This window comes from Solanum stenotomum, chromosome 5 (genome assembly GCF_019186545.1).
Source record: "Solanum stenotomum isolate F172 chromosome 5, ASM1918654v1, whole genome shotgun sequence".
In the NCBI taxonomy this organism is placed as follows: domain Eukaryota; kingdom Viridiplantae; phylum Streptophyta; class Magnoliopsida; order Solanales; family Solanaceae; genus Solanum; species Solanum stenotomum.
The window spans coordinates 49,284,445-49,305,533 of record NC_064286.1 but is presented as its reverse complement, the minus strand read 5'-3'; the positions used below and the strand labels follow the sequence as shown (position 1 = coordinate 49,305,533).

Below are 21,089 nucleotides of genomic sequence, written 5' to 3'. Positions count from 1 at the left end.
GAAGCGACCCTGCTCCTACTGATACAACAAAGTTAGGTGAATGGAAGATTAAAGATGCTTGGGTGATGACATGGATTCTAGGGTCGATTGACCCTCTTATGGTTCTTAATATCGGGCCATACGAATTACTTATAAAAGGTTTACGACCAAGATAATAGCGCAAGACGCTTTGAGTATGAAATTTCTAATTACCCTCAAGAAGGTCATTCTGTTCAGGATTATTTTTCTGGATTTCAGAACTTATGGGCTGAATTTACAGATATTGTCAATGCCAAAATACCTACTGAATCTTTATCTGTGATTCAGGAAGTTCATGAGCAAAGCAAGCGAGACCAATTTTTGATGAAATTATGCTCCGACTTTGAGAGTGTTCATTCTAACTTGATGAATCGTGACCCGTCTCCCTCTTTGGATGTTTGCTTTAGGGAGTTACTTCATGAAGAGCAACGTCTTGTCACACAAAATGCTTTCAAGAAAGAAAATTGTTAGAACATGAATAGGTTTATACAATCCTATTAGAATAGGAATAGGTTTATACAATCATATTAGAATATGAATAAGTTTATACAATCCTATTTAGAATAGGAATAGTAATACAAATAGAAATAGGAATAGTAAATAGAATCCTACTTGGAAAGTATTGTATTCTAGTGTCTATAAATAGGGTCTCAATGTAATAATATAGACACAATGACAATTTAATAATATTCTTTTCCTATATTTCTCACATGGTATCAGAGCCTCTACGATCTTGGTAAACAATCAAAGAGCTTCCGCTGCCGGCATGCGGCTATTATCCATATATGCTGCCCGTCCGGCCAATGATTATGTTAGAAAAAGTTGGGTCATCGTGTATCTTTTCGGTGACTATTTTCTCATATCTAATTTGTGTAGCACCGTGCCATCATTCCGGTGACTACTTTCTTATAACTAATTTGTGTAGCACCGTGACATCATTCTGGTGACTACTTTTTCATATTTAATTTGTGTAGCACCGTGCCATCATTTTGGTGACTACTTTTTCATATTTAATTTATGTAGCACCATGCCATCATTCTGGTGATACTTTTTCATATTTAATTGTGTAGCATCGTGCCATCCTTCTGGTGACTACCTTTTTTGCATATTTTGTTTGTGTAGCACTGTGCATCTCTACGGACTACTTCTCATATTTAATTTGTGTAGTACCGTAGATTTTTTCCGAATTACTTTCTCACATCTGAGTTGCATAGCACCATGTGTCTTTTCGGTGACTCCTCAGATTTGATTTGCATAGTTCCATTCGTCTTTCCGGTGACTCCTCAAATTTGATTTGTGTAGGGTTGTGCCATCATTCCGACCCTACCCATATTATTTCTCTTTTTAAATAGGGTTGTGCCATTAATTCAACCTTTACTATATGATTTCTATTTTCTATTTGGGTCGTGCCATCATTCCGACCCTACCCATATAATTTTATTTCTTAGATTGTGACCACTTTCAGCCATCAAATCTAATAATTCGACGTATGAGCATGTTCCGACCAATTTTTCGGTGACTTTCTTGTTTAATATTGACTCATCTATTGATTCCAACATGATCCATATACTTTATACTATATTTTGAGCACTTTTTTGCTCGGGGGGAGTTTAGTAGCCTTGTATGTAGATTGTGTAAGTCACTCTATGGTCTGAAACAATCTTTGCAAGTTTAGTTTGGGAAGTTCAACACTGTAATTTTATCACTCTGTGTTTTATTGGCATTATGCATCAAATTCAGTATTTCATGAGAAGATTAAGCATATTGAGATTGACTGACATTATGCATCAAATCCAGTATTTAATGAGAAGACAAGCACATTGAGATTGACTGTCAATTTTGTGAAATCGACTGATCAACTTGTAGATATCTTACTAAGCTCCTCATCGATCCTCGTATTAATTACATTTGTAACAAGCTAGGTACATGAATATTATGCACTAGCTTGAGGGGGAGTGTTAGAACATGAATAGGTTTATATAATCCTATTAGAATAGGAATAGGTTTATACAATCTTATTAGAATAGGAATAAGTTTATACAATCCTATTTAGAATAGGAATAGGAATACAAATAGAAATAGGAATAGTAGATAGTATCCTGCTTGGAAAGGATTGTATTCTAGTGTCTATAAATAAGGTCTCAATGTAACAATGTAGACACAACAACAATTCAATAATATTATTTTCCTATATTTCTCACAAAAATGATGTCAATGTTGCATTTGCTGCTCAAGATAAAGGAAAGGGTAGGGATATGACTAGAACTCAATGCTACAGTTGCAAGGACTATGGTCATATTGCTAGCAATGGTAGCAAGAAGTTCTCTAATTATTGTAAACAACAAGGACACATTATCAAAGAGTGTCTTACACGCCCTCAAAATCGCATGGTCAATGTTTTTCAAGCTGGGATAAATAGTTCCACTATTGATAACTCATCTTCAGGACAAGTTCTTACTCCTGAAATGGTACAACAAATGATCGTGTCAGCCATTTCAGCATTGGGATTAGAAGGTAATAATGTTACATCTAATTTTTCGATTGTTGATTCAGTTGCTTCCAATCATATGACCAACTCAGCGAGCATCCTAAAAAATGTTCGTAAGTATCAAGGTCCATCACAAAAACAGATTGCCAATGGTAGTAATTTACCCATTACCAAGGTTGGGGACATTACTCCAATTTTCAAGAATGTTTTTGTTTCACCAAAGCTCTCAATTAGTCTTATTTCAGTTGGACAATCTGTAGATAACAATTGTGATATGAATTTTTCTCGTAATAGTTGTCTTGTACAGGATCAGGTGTTGGGGACGATAATCGCGAAGGGGCCTAAAGTTGGACGATTGTTTCCTATACACTTTTCCATTCCTCCTGTTCTATCTTTTGATTGTACTTTACTGCTAGTAAGACTGAGGTTTGGCATAAACGTCTAGGACATCAAAATTCTATTGTGTTGTCTCATTTATCAAATTCTGGTTTATTGGAAAATAAAAATCAATTTTCAGTTGCTTCCATTGATTGTTTTACTTGTAAATTAGGCAAAAGTAAAACACTTTCTTTTCCTAATTTTGGTAGTCGTGCTACAAAGTGTTTTGATGTCATTCATAGTGATGTTTGGGGTATTTCACCAATTATTTCTCATGCTCATTTCAAATACTTTGTGACATTCATAGGTGATTATAGTCGGTTTACGTGGGTGTATTTTCTTCGATCCAAATCTGAGGTATTTTCCATGTTCAAGACATTTTTGGCTTACATTGAGACTCAATTTTCTATGTGCATCAAATTATTAAGATCTGATTCTGGTGGAGAATATATGTCTTATGAATTCAAAAAATCTTACTTGACAAAGGAATTGTCTCACAACACTCTTACCCATATACACCACAACAAAATGGAGTTGCTGAACGTAAAAATCACCTTCTTTTAGATGTCACTCATACTTTATTGATTGAGTCCTATGTACCATCTAAATACTGGGTGGGAGCTTTGTCTACTGCTGTCTATTTAATTAACAAATTGTCATCTAAAGTGCTAAATCTTGAGTCTTCATATTTTCGTCTTTATCACCAAAATTCTAACTATTGTGATTTTCATACATTTGGTTGTGTTTGTTTTGTGCATTTGCCTCCTTCATAGCGCAATAAACTTTTTGTACAGTCTACTAAATATGCTTTTATGGGTTATAGTACTTCACAAAAAAGTTTTATTCGCTATGATCCATGTTCTCATAAATTTCATATTTCTAGAAATGTTGTTTTCTTTGAGAATCAATATTTCTTTCCTATGATTGTAGATTCATCTTCTGCTTCTCCTCTTCTTCCTACTTTTGAGTATTTATCATCTTCTTTTAAGAGGTTCAAACCTAGATTTGTGTATGAATGACGTCGGCCAACATTATCCCATCCCAACATTGATCCGTCGCCTGAAACTGTACCACAATTAGAATTTGAGAATTCTTCAAGATCTGGTCCTCTTGAGCCTACTCGGTGATCTACCAGAGTATCTCGTACTCCCAATTGGTATGGTTTTTCCTCTACTTTACCAAATATTTTTGTTCCAACTTGTTACTCACAAGCTTGGAAGCATGAATGTTGGCAGAAAGCAATGGAGGAAGAACTTTTGGCTCTTAAAGAAAATGACACTTGGGACATTGTTTCATGTCCTTCAAATGTCCGCCCTATTGGATGTAAATGGGTTTATTCACTTAAACTTCATTCTGATGGAACTTTTGATTGATACAAAGTTGGATTGGTTGTTCTTAGTAACAGACAAGAGTATGGGGTGGACTATGAAGAGACTTTTGCACCCGTAGCAAAAATGACTATGGTGCGAACTATTATTGCCATTGTTGCTTCACAAAACTAGTCTCTTTATCAAATGGATGTCAAAAATGCTTTTCTCCATGGTGATCTAAAAGAAGATATTTATATGAAACCTCACATGGTTTGTTCTCATCGCCTACATCAAATGTATGCAAGTTGAAGTGGTCTTTGTATGGATTAGTTCATAAGTTCCGGTCTACTTTGCTACAATTTTCTTTTGAGCAGAGCAAATATGACTCATCTTTGTTTCTTCGGAAAACATCTACATGTTGTGTTCTTCTTTTAGTGTATGTAGATGACATTATTATCACAGGAATCGATTCTTCACTAATCACTAGCCTCCAACAACAGCTTAAAGATTATTTTCATATGAAAGATCTTGGTACTCTTACATATTTTTTGAGTTTGGAAGTTCATAATATTGCTTCAGGTGTGTTTCTAAACCAACACAAATATACTCAGGATCTGATTTCTTTGGCTGGTATTCAAGATTCCTCCTCTGTAGATACCCCATTGGAATTGAATGTGAAGTATCGTCGTGAGGAAGACGATCTTCTTTCTAATCTAACTATGTTTCGACAATTAGTTGGGAGTCTAAATTACCTTACTATTACTCGGCCTGATATCTCTTTTACAGTTCAACAAGTTAGTCAATTTATGTAAGCTCACCGTCATCTCCACTTGATGGTTGTTCGTCGCATCATTCGGTAACTTCTAGGAACATCTACTCGTAGATTGTTCTTTCCAAGTGGTTCTCCTATTCATCTTAATATTTTTAGTGATTCTGACTGGGCGGGATGTCCTGATACTCGTCGTTTAGTCACTGGTTGGTGCATGTTTCTGGGAGAGTCATTGATATCTTGGAAGAGTAAAAAGCAAGATTGTGTGTCAAAATCTTCAACATAGATTGAATATCAATCTATGTCTACTCCTTGCTTCGAGATTGTATGGCTTCGTGGATTACTTGTTGAGATTGGATTTCCTCAATCTCATCCTACTCCTCTCCATGTTGATAATACAAGTGCTATTCAGATTGCTACTAATCCAGTTTTTCATGAGAGGGCCAAACACATCGAAGTAGATTGTCATTATATACGAGTAGTTGTAGATAAATGAGTCATTACTCTTCCACATGTGTCCAGTGATCTTCAAATAGCTGATGCGTTTACAAAATTCATGGCACGACAACGCCATCAGTTTCTAGTAGGCAAATTGATGCTTCTTGATCCACCAACATCAATTTGAGGGGGGATGTTAGCATGATTGATATCTAAATAATTGTATATATTAATGTAATTATATAGTGATATAAATTAGCATGATCATATAGATTTGTTGTAGAATCAAAGAAATAAATATTGTGATAGAATAGTTGATTTGGAGGGATAGCAAAGCAGATTTAGAGGGATTGCAGATTTGTAGAGATAGAATAGCTAATCTTTAGGGATATGAATGACTGATCTTTAGGGATGTGTAATTTTTATTCTCTCTATATAATGGAAAGACTCTCTCACTTTGAGAGGCATTCAGTATAAAATTGAAAGGGAGCACTTCTACTGTGCGGCCTGAATAAAGAAGGACTCTATGAATGGCCATCACTATCTCGACCAAACATCAACTTCACCATTGTTGGACCTTCCCTACATCTGTGGCATCGAAGATTGGGACACCCCCATTCTTGAGTTTTATTTTCTGTTTTACGTAATTCATGTATTTCGTATTCTTCCAAGGACAAGTTCAGTTTTTGTACACAAATTTCCATTTTCTTCTAACACTTTGTCCACCAGCTTTCCATAAGAAATAATTTACAGTGATCTGTGGGGGCCATCCCCTGTTCTCTCTATTGATAAAAAGCGATACTATTGTCTCTTTGTTGATCAGTTCACCAGATATATTTGGTTGTACATAATGAAAAACAAACATGAGGTTCAAAAACACTTTCAAAGCTTACATCCCGTGCTTGAAAAACATTTTGGTCACAAAATACTCACAATTTACACTGAAGGAGGCGGAGAATATCAGACCATGGAACCATACCTTCATTCCAATGGCATACAACACCTTGTTTCTCCTTCTCACACTCCTCAAAGGGTCGCCCTGGCTGAAAGATGTCATCGACACTTTATTGAGACAGTCAAAACGTTGCTTCACCAAGCGAGTTTACCCTCCGATTTTTGGGCATTTGCCTGCCATCATGCTGCCTTCCTCATAAACCGACTGCCCACCACCACTCTTGATAATAAGTCCTCATTCAAAGTTCTTTTCAAAGAGGCACCCGCTTATAAATCTCTTCGTACATTTGGCTAACTATGCTACCCATGGCTCCGACCATATGCTCAACATAAATTAGAGTTGTATTCCAAACATTGTGTCTATCTTAGTTCTTCGGTCACCCATCATTGTCATCAGTGTTTTGAACCTACAAGCTCCAAACTTTTTCTCTCACGGGATGTAAAAATTTTCGAGGATATTTTCCCTTTTGCTACTATGTTTTCTCACTTGAAACAAAAGTTATCATATTTAAACTGGGAGTATAATTTAAACAAAAACAATTCAAATCTGAATATTACTTCCAACACCACTACTCCAGATCACACGTTGCTTCCCCCCACCATTCCATTGATGCGAGATACACGCCAAGATGATTGCTCACTTCGTGTTATACCAAGGAACAAACCACAGTCAGATCATTTCACCACTCCTGCTCCAGGTAATCTTCACACTACTTCCCTCTCCCCTGACTTCCATCAGATTTCCTGTAGCGACCCAGAAAATGATAGAGTGAAACTAGAGCCTCACATGTGAGTTTGGAGTCGAGAATTTAATGAAATGATTATATTTGAATTTGACCCAAAAGTTCTTAAAAATGTGCTTCGGAAGTTACCGAAAACTTGCTTAGCTACTTATAAAAAGATCCGTTTCGTTTTTTGAAAATCCGACTTCATATTCTTGTTTAGGGGGTCAAATTGAGTGGGAAATGGGTCTAACCCAAATTTTAGAGCAACCGTATCAAAATCCGAAATTTCCAAGTGAAGCCTTTTTCGAGGGTCTACTTTGAAGGGTCATATCTCCTAGCACACGAATTATTTGGGTGGCTAATAATATATCCATGGAAAGCCCTTTGAGTTAGCTACCTAACGCACTTCGTTTCACCTCATTCGGAGTTCGGACGAAGAAGTTATGCCTATTTTCGTAAAGTCGGTCCGGCAGAAAAAGGCATTTCCAGTAAGCCGATTTACTGTTCATTTACTGTTCACCCGCCTAAAAACTTTTCTAAGTGTTGGACCATTTCTTCCAAATGACATATATTATTTCCTATATACTATTAGTTCATCCCCATCCCTAAAATCATTCCCTCTCTCAAATATTTCTCTCCAACTCAAGAAGAAGAAGAAGTGGGAGCTAGGGCTTGGATTCAAAGCTTTCTTCATCAAATTTTGTGGGAGATCATAGCAAAGGTATGGGGATCCTTTATCCTTGATCATTCTTTCTTTCAAGGAGCCCAATCAAAAGGTTTTCAAGGTTTTTCAAATACACAAAAAAATCCTATTTCGATTCTAGCATGGGTTCTTGCATAAGAAAGGTTTTAAATGATGATTTATATTGTTATTAATGATTATTAATGATTTTTAGAAAGAAATCCCCATGAACCCATGTTTTCCCTAAATTCCTAAAGTTGGCATATGAAGTGGGATTATTGTTTGTGATTGAATGATGATAGAATTATGCTTAAATGGAGTTGAATAGTTGATTTTTATTATTAGCTATGCTTATCTATTGTGAATTATTGGAGAGTTGAGGAATGATGATTGTGGCTTTGGAAAAGGGTAAGTTGGCCTAACTTCATTGTTAATGTAGAATTGATATAGAATCTTGATAGATTGATGTGTGATCCACTTATGGTGGAGGTGTCTACTTATGGAATGTATTATGATTGAGGCTATGAAGGGTATTATATGAGTGTTATTGTATTGTTATATTATTATATATGAATGAGGCTATATGTAAAGTCCTATATGAAGCTATATGTGAAGGTATGATGTGAATGAGTTTTATGTGAAGCTATATGTGAAAGTATGATGTGAATGAAGATAATGTGATCACGTTATGAATGTAAGGGTGTTGTTGTAGGTTGTTCACTGGTTTGGTTGTATAATTACTACCCTATTTTCCATGCTCTTTGATTCCATTACATGCCTTCAAGGTGTTTGACAAAATGTCCAACTATGGAGAATTGATGAATCGATGCTTTAAAGCTTGAGTTATGAGATGTATGGAAATTTCATAGATGTGTTGATGACACTCATGAATGTTGATGATAGAATATGAAGGATTCTTCAATGTAAAGTATACCTTGAATTGATAGGGCTTATGCATCCTTTTCTGGTATAAATGATTATATTGTTGATTGTTGAATCCTTGGATCGGTAGGCCCATGGCACCCTTCCACACATGCTTATAATGAACCTTGGATCGGCAGGCTTATGGCACCCTTCCATTAATGAAAAGTAATGAACCTTGAATCGGCAGGCTTATAGTTTGGGCCTTAGCTAGGCGATACGCTTGCTCCGATGATAGTTATCCTTATTTACCCGATGTTACGGCTTCACGAGTTAAGCCGGGGACGCTAGTTCTGCTTCGCGATTTGAATTTGATTTTTGATTCGGTATCAAGGACTTACATTGATTGGCTAAGTATGAACGACGTTCCATGGACATTTGTGGGCGTGGATCGATTAGGACTCTTTCAGCAGCTACATTGGCACATTTATGGAGCATTCGATTTAAGGTCCGGCCTCTATCGCCTAGATACTTATATAGAGCATTCGGTTAGAGTTCCGGCCTCTATTGCCTAGATACTTATATAGAGCATCCGGTTAGAGTTCTGGCCTCTATTGCCCAGATACCTATACAGAGCATCCGGTTAGAGTTCCGGCCTCAGATACTTGATACTTGTGATTGGTTATTTGGGTACTTCTGGTGAGCATCCGGTTCGAGGTCCGACCTCCGTACTGTCAGATTCTACTAATTGGGGTTGAGGTTCTGGTTTGACGTTCTCTGTTCTTGGGTTCTTATATGCAATTCCCTTTAGTTATAGTTGTTCTATGTATTTGTCGGGCTTATGGGGGTCAGTTCAGGTTTTTATTTAACTTGCGCACGAGTGTATCTTCTGGGCTTATGGGGTCCAGTTAAGTGTAGTTAGCTTATAGATTACTTTACTTAGTTCTTTCTACACTAGTGTGCATTCCATTGTTAGTTAGATTTTCGTTCCTGACTTCGGTTTGTATTATTCCTTCTTTTCATATTGCCTTTACTTTTCAAGTTCAATCGGTCTATGATGCCTACTGGGTACCTGTTGTTTTGGTACTCATGCTACGCTCTGTATCTATTTCATGATGTAGGTCCGAGCACCAGTGGCTAGCGTTGATCCAGTTTGGAGTAGTCTGATCCGGAGACGGGGGTGAGCACACGGCGTTTTGTACTATTTCAGTCTCCATCTGTGTATATAGACTTGTCTTTTACCTTTCGAGACAATCCAGTCTCTGTGGTCCACTTTTGGGACTTGTACTCGTTTTGTTAGTAGCTCTGTACTAGTGACTTCCAGGTTCTGGGAGGGATCTTTATTTGTATGTATGTTTTGGTTTGCTTCAGCCTAGTTATGTTGTTATCTTAAATTTTGTCTACTCTTGTTTAGTTTCTGCCCTCAGACCCATTACCTGTTGTTCCGTGTTACAGGCTGGCTCACTTACTGGTGGGTTATAGTAGGTGCCATCATGATTCGAGGAATCGGGTCGTGACACATACATTGCTGAAAACCCAGTCCATCATACAAAAATGAAGCACCTCGAGGTTGATCTTCACTTTGTTCGCCACCAAGTCCACAATGGTCTGGTCAGAGTTTCCCACATTCACTCCACTGATCAAATTGCAGATCTGCTCACCAAACCATTGTCTAAGACATCCTTCCAGCGGATGCTTCCCAAGTTAGGTGTTCGTCTCTTTTCACCTAACTTGAGAGGGGCATAACAGAGCACGTACCATTGTGGTAAATATGGATAAGTCATGTTCAGTCAATTTAGGCTTTAAGTTTGTAAAGTTTATTATTCATTTAGTGTAGGTCACGTAAGTTTATCTGTTCCTATTTCCTAGGAGTTAGGTTAGCACGGTCTGTTTTGTTAGTGCTGTATAAAAACTCCATTGGAGGCTCATTAATAAACATACAATTTCACTCTACTTCTGTGAATTTATAAATCCTTCCTAGAATATAACACCGACGTGCATCAACATAAGCAAATAAAGCCAAAAAAAAAAACAATGATATGAAACCTGTGCAGGAAATCGTGTTCTTTCATCACCATCTTTTTTCCAAGCATATGGATTGATTAGCATTTGACCAGAGCTTGCAGCCTCAAAGATTCCGTGGAGCTTCTTATCATCGTAGTTGAACAAGAACACTGGCAAACCAGGATTTACATTTTTCACATATATAAAGTGTGCGCTAGGCAAACCTGTCAAAGATTTTAAAATATTTATAATTGAGTAACAACGACCCATTGTCCTAATTATTATTCAAAGGACAATATATTAGTGCCGAATAACTGACCTACTAGTTGCTTTTCGAGACACTCTCTTATTGTAGTATTTTTGCACCCAAATATAACACCGCCTAGTTGATCTCTTGGAAGATTTCTAAAAGCTTTACCATCTTTTGGCTGGAATGGTGATGCCGGTGCTGAATTACTATGTGTGAAGGTTTGTGTTTTTTTCTTTTCCCACATCCTGAAAAATCCATATGGACAGAACTAAATCATCAGGAACTGTAAAAGAAATATAGAGCTACTACTATAATCAAGCTAAACAAAACACAGGACTAATAAGTACGAAGGAGAATCAAATGTCTACTTAAGACCTCAAATATGACACTATATATCATGACACCTTCATTAACTCACCCATTTTAACCTAATATAAATTGGCCCAACCGGCTCATTTGACACCCTTAGCCATGAAAACATCATACAGTACTAATTAGCAATTCAGCAGTTTAAGCCAACCACATTAGGAACTCTTAAACAGAGAGTCTTTAGTTTCCTCATTCACCAACACACCCAGAAAACTAAATAAAGAAAAAATAACTGCATACATCATTTTTCACGATGCAAATGTGTTGATCTACAGTGGTTCTTATTCAGTTTCTAAATATTCATGTCCAAATTCACATCAATAGCTAAATGCATTTGATACAGCTCAAGATGAATCAAAATCCGACCACTTAAACACTAAAATCAAACAAGGAAAACTTTCACAGAGACTAAAATCGCTCAGCAAAAAGTACAGAGGAATCACATCAAATGCTTGATCAATCACAAATCCGTAAATACAAGGATATATAACATCGCAAGACAATCACAGTAGCAAAAACAACAAAACGAACAATTTTCTTGCTCAACAAGAGAGTAATTTAGCTACCAAATCGATGATCAGACGGTTATCTGAACCAAATATACCTATAAAATCAACTTCAATTGTATCTTACAGTGACAACTGGAGAAGAAAAGGGAAAATTACCTGAGAGAATTTTCACTTTTAAATGGAAGAAGATAACTGTTATAACTAAAAGAGGCGCGAATTTGCACTCCCAAGTACTTGATAAAACAAACTAACACACCCAACTGACCAAGTGTACTTTTTTTTTTTTTTACTTTCTTATGTTATATTTTATTTATTTTGAAAATATTCTACAATTTATATTTCACATTTTGAAACTTTATGGAATTTACTTTAAGAATTCAAATTTATTTGATTATTTTAAATTTGAAAATTTAAATGATTTTTCTTTTTATTCAATTGAAAATACTTTCTTTTTGTACCGAACACACCCTAAAAGTAAATAAATAGTCAAAGTTTCAAACTTGAGTTCTCGGTGAATTCAGTTATATCAATTCGCTATGATATGCTAAGCGAATACAACGCATGGTAAGTAAACATATGATATGACAATTGTTACCACAGACAAAAGGCAGACACCGGATTTTAAGGATGACATTTGATATTCGGTTTGATATTTCTAAAATTCAATTTTAATAACTAAAACTAAATAACAAATACCCGAATTTCAAAGCTCGATCCGGCACAACAATTAGGTAATTCGATTTTAGGTAGGAGTGGGAGTTGGGTGTTTGTGCCATTCAAATTGGACATGAAAATTTCAGTTTGGATATATCATTTTTTTTATTGAAGAAATTACAATACAAATAAGCTTTGATTGAATTAGATTTTTTAAGTTAGATTTTGGATTAGTCGACTTGAACATTTCATATTTTTTTATTTTGACTTTTGAGCCTTTAAGGCAAGCTATAACAATTAACAACTTCAATTATGTTATAAATTCATTGAACTAAGTGGATTGTCCATATTGAGTTTATCCATAAACTTATGCTTATCATCTATGTGTATTCCCTATGTTTTATGAACCTTTTTTGGATAAGAATGTATCTATTTATTATGATACTTAATATGGTGACTTTTGGAATGATTTCTCAGCCTATAAATAGGGTTGTTCATTCATCATTGTAAAATACACACATGAGAGACAAGAAGACATTTGAATAAGATGATATCTACATTCTACTCCCCATATCTTTTGTCTATATTATTTGTAGTAAATTGCTTATATTTTATAACACGTTATCAGCATGAGACTCTAGCCAATTGAGATTGAGTTTTAGTTTTTTCTTTCGCTCATGTTTTGATTGATCTCGTTATGAGAATCAAGAAGGAAAAATGATAACTACTGGAATCAAGGTATAATATGCATAAAATCATGTATGTATTTTCTAGAATCTTTTTATGATTTAGAATACAATAGTGTTCGGTCACTAACATTATCCAGGAACCAAAGACATATACTACTATTGATTGAATATGACATGCTCTACAAAATTCCTTAAATGAAAGAAGGTATAAAGTTTTAGTAGCATGAGTTTGAATATTATTTTGATTATTTTGAAAGACACAAAGGGTGAGTCATGTTACCGTTAGTTAAGGGTAAGACGGTGGATTCAAGTCCCATCGCACCAAAAGCTCCAGATGCACCATAATGAAAAATATTTGAGAGTAAGACGGTAGATTCATGTTCTATCGCACCAAGAGGGTAAGGAATCAATTTGAGTTTTGATGCACCATGATGATAAAGATTGGGTTCAAGTCCCATAGAATTATGGCCTAACACACCTTATATGGGTAAGATTGAGTTTGAGTCAATTCACCATAGTGATTGTATAATGATGACTAAGGCTTTGATAAAAAGCCATGAAATTCGTCTCATTGAATTTGCTCCATACATTGAAGCGAATGTGGTAGCAGTACATGATAAATTTGAAATCCACCAAATTGCTCCATTCTATCACATGAATATGGTAGCAGTGAATAATAAGTCTGAAATATGACAAGTGATTGAATGTATGAATAAGGGCGTGGATGGACAAAATTATAATAGTCATTATTGTGGTAATTTTGAAAGGAAGAACATTGTGGGTTCTCCAAATAGGCCTTCAAAATATGAAGGTAATTCTTATCATTATAATGGTATGAAAGGTCATTGGACCAGTGGTTGTTGTGCGACCTAACAATATAAAAATCTCCCATTAAAAGAAAGGAAGAGAAAGTGGTGGTACACTTGACCTTTCAAAGTGATGTTGAGGTGGGTCAGGCAAAAATGATAAATTTTAAAGGCATGACAATGTGCTTATAATACAAATTTATGAAGCACATATAAATGATTAGTCCAACTCTTGAAAAAAATGAGACGTGTGATAAGCAACGTGAATGCTCGACCATTCTGAAAGTGAATGGGTTAAGATATGATAAAGTCATTATGGGTTGGATATATGACCTCTATGGGAGGTTTGAGAAAAATGATATATGTCACAACTCACCTCTACGGGATGTTTGAGAAAAACAAAGATAAGTTGGCATGATCGGTTGGCCATTCCGATTTAAATGTGATTCAAAAGTAATTGAAAATTCATGTGGCTTATATGATGAAGAAATAAAATATTTTTCAAGAATTATCTTGTGTTGCTTGTTCTCATGATAAAATGATCATTGTATCATTGTACCGTCTAAGGTTGGGATTGTATACTCTGAGATATTTAGAACATATAATAAGGTGAATATTAGCCTGTTCACCTACCATGTGGACCATTTGCAACCATATGATAGATGCATCTATGGGATGGTCACATGTGCTTTGTTGCTAACTTACAAATTGGTTTTTGTAAGGTTGTTTGCTCAAATTGTTAAATTAAGAGCACAATTTCAAACTATGAAATTACATTGATAATGCTGGTTGGTTTAGCAGAAATTGTATGCCTCCAATTCTAGCTAAACCATGGGTATGAGAACAAAACTCCCAAATAAAATTTGGTATGAGATGAGTTTATTTAACATGTAACAACATATGTATGTATCAAACCAGCAAGGTTTCCCCATCATAATTGGTTTAGGGTCAGGAATAAAATAATTTCCATCTAAAGTTTGAATGTGCGATATATGATTTAACCGCGCACAAAGATGGATCTCCAAGTGAGGTTGGGGTGAATGTTATATTTTCTAACATTGTGGGGAGAGATGATTGACAGCTGAAAATTATGAGATGAATTATCTAGATCCTCGTAAAAAATGTGAACTTGAAGTTCAAGAGATAAATCATTTGCATAATGTTGAAAATTAATTGCCAGGTGAATTTGTTGATCCTGTGTTATAATTCAGCTGCAAATGCTCCGATGAGAAGTCCTTAAGGGACAAAGTATATGATATGCATGAAGTGTGATAGACCAATTGATTCCAAATGAANTTCAGGGTCCGGAATCAAATAATTTCCATCTAAAGTTTGAATGTGCGATATATGATTTAACCACGCACAGAGATGGATCCCCAAGTGAGGTTGGGGTGAATGTTATATTTTCTAACATTGTGGGGAGAGATGATTGACAGCTGAAAATTATGAGATGAATTATCTAGATCCTCGTAAAAAATGTGAACTTGAAGTTCAAGAGATAATTCATTTGCATAATGTTAAAAATTAATTGCCAGATGAATTTGTTGATCCTATGTTATAATTCAGCTGCAAATGCTCCAATGAGAAGTCCTTAAGGGACAAAGTCTATGATATGCATGAAGTGTGATAGACCAATTGATTCCAAATGAAAAACTTCTTAAGGAACGAGAAGAGCAAGATGGTCATGATAATGAGGCAAGTGATTTAAAAGGAGCACGATGTCAAAACACCTCATAAAAACCTTGGCAAAGGTTCAGGTACCTGAAATGATGAAATATGAAGAGATCTTGATAAGCTATGTCGTATTGGAATCGAGTCAAAAGACCGTCAATGATATCTTTGATATGAAGTAGCGCTCAATGCTACTAATGATGGCTAGGATCTTGAATTCAAATCAGTCATATAATGTGGATAGGTAAATGATTGGACAAATGAAATGCACAATTCAAGTAAATTATGTTTCATTTTGAAAGTGATGTTTTGGACTATAGTCCATGGATCAAGATATATGTCAGTGGGGTACAAATAAATTATTGTGCGAAAGTATAACCGTAAGATAAAAAGTACGATTTGTGCCTTGGGACATACAGGGTTTTCACAAAATTCCTGACATTATTAAATGGAGGTATATTCTCATGTGGTGGATGCAATGAAGCTTGTTATAGTCTGACAATAGATGAAATGCTTGAATATATGTAATGAATGATGGTCATGTCTATCTAGACGATGAAGGTTATATGAAAATCCTTGAAGGATTTAAAAGGTTTTAAAGCAATTCCATTGAGTACCCCATTGGCTGTGAGATTGTTTAATATAAAGAAAGATCAATTCTGATCTGATGAAAATGATTAAAAAATATCATGTATCAGTGAAATTGATGCACATACAAATTATTGATTATGCAAATGTCGGAAACTATGTGATTTTTCTTTGAAAAGAGATATTTCAGCCACCATGTGTGAAGATAATGATGTATACATCAAAGGAGACTGGACAAAGAACATTTCACCAAACTTCTTCTTCACACATGATTTTCAACAAAATGGTGAGATAGAAGTTCAAAAGATCTCTTCAAGTGATAATCTTACAGATTTATTCACTAAGGCATTGCCAACGTCAACATTTGAGAAGTTGAGATATAAGATTGGAATGCGTCATCTCTGAGATATCAAGTAAAGCTTTCAGCAGGGGAAGTGAAATACGCGTTGTACTATTTTCCTTAACCATGGTTTTGTCCCAAATGATTTTTTCTAGTAAGGTTTTTAATGAGGCAGCACTCAAAGTGTATTATGATATGTGTGTACTCTTTTTCCTTCATTAGGCTTTTTCCCACTGGGTTTTTCCTAGTAAGGTTTAACAAGGCACATTATCTATGGACATTCAATGGAGAGTGTTATAAATCCATTGAACTAAGTTGATTGTCCATTGAGTTTATCCATAAACTTATACTTATCATTCTATGTGTATTCCCTAGGTTCTATGAACCTTTTTGGATAAGAATGTAAATATTTAGTATGATACTTAATATGGTGACTTTTGGAATGATTTCTAAACCTATAAATTGGGTTGTTCATTCACCATTGTAAAATACACACAGGAGAGACAAGAAGACATTTGAATAAGATGATCTCTATATTCTACTCCCCATATCTTTTGTCTATATTATTTGTAGTATATTTCTTATATTTTATAACAAATTCATCAAATATTTTTCTTCTTAGAATATACAATATCTACCATTAACAAGGACTGAGAACATTATATTACCCAGCGTGTAATTTCATATTGAACTTAATACTATAATAGTAGGGTCTAGAGTACCGATCTATTGGATCTTTGGAAATTGGACTTATTAATATTGGACACATATCATATGGATATGGCTAAATATAAGACATAAGAATTTTGGATTTTCAGATATCCAAAAATTGTAATACTAAATCTCATATTCAATCCAAAATTCTTAAATTTTTTAAAAGTAAAAATTCAAGTTCAATCCATAATCCAAAAATTCAAATCAAATAACTAAAAAGTTTGAATTTCAAGTTGACTAAAACTATGTTCACCCCTAATTTTTGGTGATTTAGTCACCCTTGGTCATGGATGGGTCGAGTCTATGCAACCAACAAATAAAGGTCATATATATAATTAAAATTTAATTACATGTCTTATAATTGTATCGTTAATAGAGGAACAATTTTAAGCATAAAAATAATGTTAAAGGTAAATTTGATCCGATAGATAATAAGGACCATTTTGACTTTTTCCGATTTTCAATTATTTATGAAATTTGTGAAGATAAATTTTCTATATTTATAAATTTTTAAAGACTCATTTATCAATTTTTATTTGTTCTTAACCACTAGTTTTACAAATGATATATAATCTTCTTTCCCTAAATCTATGAAATGTAGGTTTATTAACTAGGAGCACTACCATAAATTGACAATCTAACAAAACTACATTTACATTTTGTGCCTACATTGGAACAATTTACTTAGATTTAATCATGATAAATTGATATAAGTTGATGTATTTTTCTATAAAAGTAAGTAGCAATCTAACCTTATTGGATTTTTTCGAGGATCCCCTGATCTATTCATGGAAAGATGTTGACGATTGGAGGCGGATTTTTCAGCAGACATTTCTTGACGGAAGTCTCAGGACTTCTAACCTAATTCAATATTGATAAAATTTGATTGACGGCTCAGGACAGAATATAGATAAATATTTTCCTTTTAAATAAACTATCCAAACCTACCTAATGTGAGGGGATTATAACACTTCTGATCCCAAAGTAATTGGTAAATTCTCTTTTTGGTCCTAATTGTGATATATGACCCAATATATTTATTCTTCAATTAATTTAAATGTGTGTCATTGGTACCTTTATTTATGTAGAGAACATGGTATATTTAACTATATATGGATTGTAACACCCCGTATTCAAAAACAGACCAATCAGCAGATTTCCAAAAGTTGTAGGTGCAACCCACGGTTTCCACCTACGGACTGTAGGGTGACCCACGGTCCGTTCTGGTAGTCTGTGGTTCACCACATGCAGCCCCTCCCAAAAAAGGCCCAGAAAATTATTCTAAGTCCAGACCTACGTCAGGACCTACGAACTGTAGGTCAGACCACGGTTCGTGGTCCAGGGCCGTAGGTTAGACCCTCAGACAAAAGTTTCTAAGGCATGACCCACGGACCGTAGGTCAGGCCACAGACCGTGGTCCTGGTTCGTGGATCGAGGCTCCAGAATCTAGTCCCAGAACCCCATCGACGGTTGACCAGCACAGACCGTGGGTCATTCCACGGACTGTCGATTGGTTTCGACAACTTTTAAGTCAGGGGTCTTTTGGTCTTTTTCTTATGCATTGGACCTCTAAACTACGTGGTTTTGGTCTGTTTTAGCCTAGTAAACTAATTAGAACCTAACCTAACCTAATCAATTATTCACCATAACCAAGCGAAACCTAGAGCAAAATAGAGGAGAAAGTCAAGCAGCCCTAGTTCAAGAATGCATCGAGTTTTCATCAGTTCCATCCCCAAAATCGAAAATTTCTCGGTGGAATTCGTCATCAGGTATGTGGAATTTCACTAGTGGGTTCCTTTCACCCATTAGGTCCCTAGATTTCAGTCAGAATCTTGATTCCCTTAATATCATCTAGACCTAGGGTTTTTTGAATATTAGAAATTCTTGGGTTTTAGTTGTTCGAATGATCCAAATCAAATTGTCATGATTTTAGTATCGATCTGTGTAGATTATTTCATAAATTCAGAACCCTAGCTATGTAGTTCTTTTAGTTCATGAATTACACATGCTAGGTTCGTTATTTCAGATATACATGCCTCAGATTTGAATGTTTCATTATTAGTACATTAATGTTGCATTTTTAGTTAGCATGTCAATATTTTGACCTATCCAATATTACATAAATTCAGTCATAAATTGTTAATTACATAATCAATTGGGAGTAGCTTAATACCGAGTGGACTAGGGTCAATCACCTTCAAGTCCCAGAACTACATGCCCCATAGGTTTATAAGTCCCCTTTGTTGGCATTACATTTTAGTGATCACGCCAGTCATGCCTCTATACCTCTGGCATGGTATATTGGGTCTTCTTGATGGGGCGTATACATCGGACTCCACATTTAGCTCATGTGGTTTTATGTCGGTTATTAGTAGCTCCCTTACAGTTACAGTTAGATTTCAGTCTCAGCATGTTATAAACTTGGTCATTACATTCAGTCATTTCACATTCAGTATTCTCAGTTTAGTATCATGATTATCTCTTATCATTGCTCAGATATATGCTTTGTTCAGTTATGTTTATTGTTCAATTTTATTCTATATTGCATGCTCAGTACCTTTCAAGTACTGATACTCTGCGATACATCTTTTTGTGATGTAGGTTCAAGCCCTCAGCCTCCAGATCACGCATAGATCGATTCTCGGTCTCCAGTTTAGCAGCATCAGAGTCCTTATTTCTCGAGGACGACATACTTATTTCCTTTGCTTTTAGTTTTAGTTCCAGTTTTTGCTAGATTTAGCTAGGGCATGTCCCAACACTTCTAGTCAGTTAGAGGCTATTTCAGACACAGTTAGTTTCAGCTTTGGTATTTGAGTTTGACTTTTCAGTTGTTGTTAAACTCTCAGTTTTCATATATTCAGACAGTATATGGGTATTCCCCATCTTTTCAGTTTATCTGATGTCTTATGCTTCCGCAAAGTATTTCTTTTAAGTATGCTTATATATGCCAACAGGGTTAGCTTGGGGTCACTCGTGATTCTAGGTCCCGTATCCGCGTCCTTGGGGTAGCTTCGGGGTGTGACATGGACAATATTATTGTTAAATAAGGTGTAATGACATAAACCCGATAGAATACACAAATAATTAAGTGATAGAGCAATTAATAATAATAATAATAATAATAATAATAATAATAATAGTATATTTATGAATATTTATAAGTAAAAGGATCAAAAGTGCACAATTCAATTATACATTGAAGGTTAAAATGTGGTTAGTGAAATACTATAGGGACTAAAATCAAAATTTACTAATAATTGAAGGATAAAAAATGCTATTGACCCTAATATGAGAGGTAAGCATTGTATTCTATGTGAAATTTATGAAATGTAAGTTTATTAACTAGGAGCTCTACCACAAATTGATAATTTAACAAAATACTTCATTTACATTTAGTGCCTAAATTGGAACAGTTTACTTTAGATTTAATCATTGATAATTTGATATAGGTTGATGCATATTTCTTTTAATGAAAGCAAGTAATAATCTAATCTTTAAGAATTTGTACAAACGATCTATCAATAAAAAAGATGTTCGTGATTAACAACGGACTTTTAGCAGAACATCTTTGACAGAAGTTTCAACATTTTTAACCTATTTCATTTATCGATAAAATTCGTCTCCTGGCCCATGACAAAATGTGAATAAATATTTTTCTTTTAAATTAACCATACAAACCTACAGAATGTGAGGGGATAATAACACACCTAATCCCGACGTAATTGGTAAGTTCTTCTTTTGGTCCTTGTGATATATAACTCAATTTATTTATTTTTCAATCAATTTTGATGTGTGTTATTGGTTCCTCTAGGGAGAAAACATGCTATATTTGACTATATATGGACTATATTATCGCTAAATATGGTGTAACC

The 21,089-nt window shown here is 35.0% G+C and overlaps 1 protein-coding gene across 1 annotated transcript in view; it reads right to left on the bottom strand.

The window, feature by feature from the left end:
- The window catches only part of LOC125864102 (uncharacterized), a 53,186-nt gene extending 33,278 nt beyond the window's left edge, over window positions 1-19,908 (bottom strand). Inside the window, exons 1-3 of the mRNA XM_049544033.1 lie at window positions 19,775-19,908; window positions 10,947-11,122; window positions 10,670-10,851 (exon numbers count right to left, since the gene is read on the bottom strand). Of these exons, the coding sequence (XP_049399990.1) occupies window positions 10,670-10,851; window positions 10,947-11,122; window positions 19,775-19,908 (492 nt within the window). The remainder of the gene's footprint in view (window positions 1-10,669; window positions 10,852-10,946; window positions 11,123-19,774) is intronic.
- Between the last annotated feature and the right edge of the window lie 1,181 nt (window positions 19,909-21,089).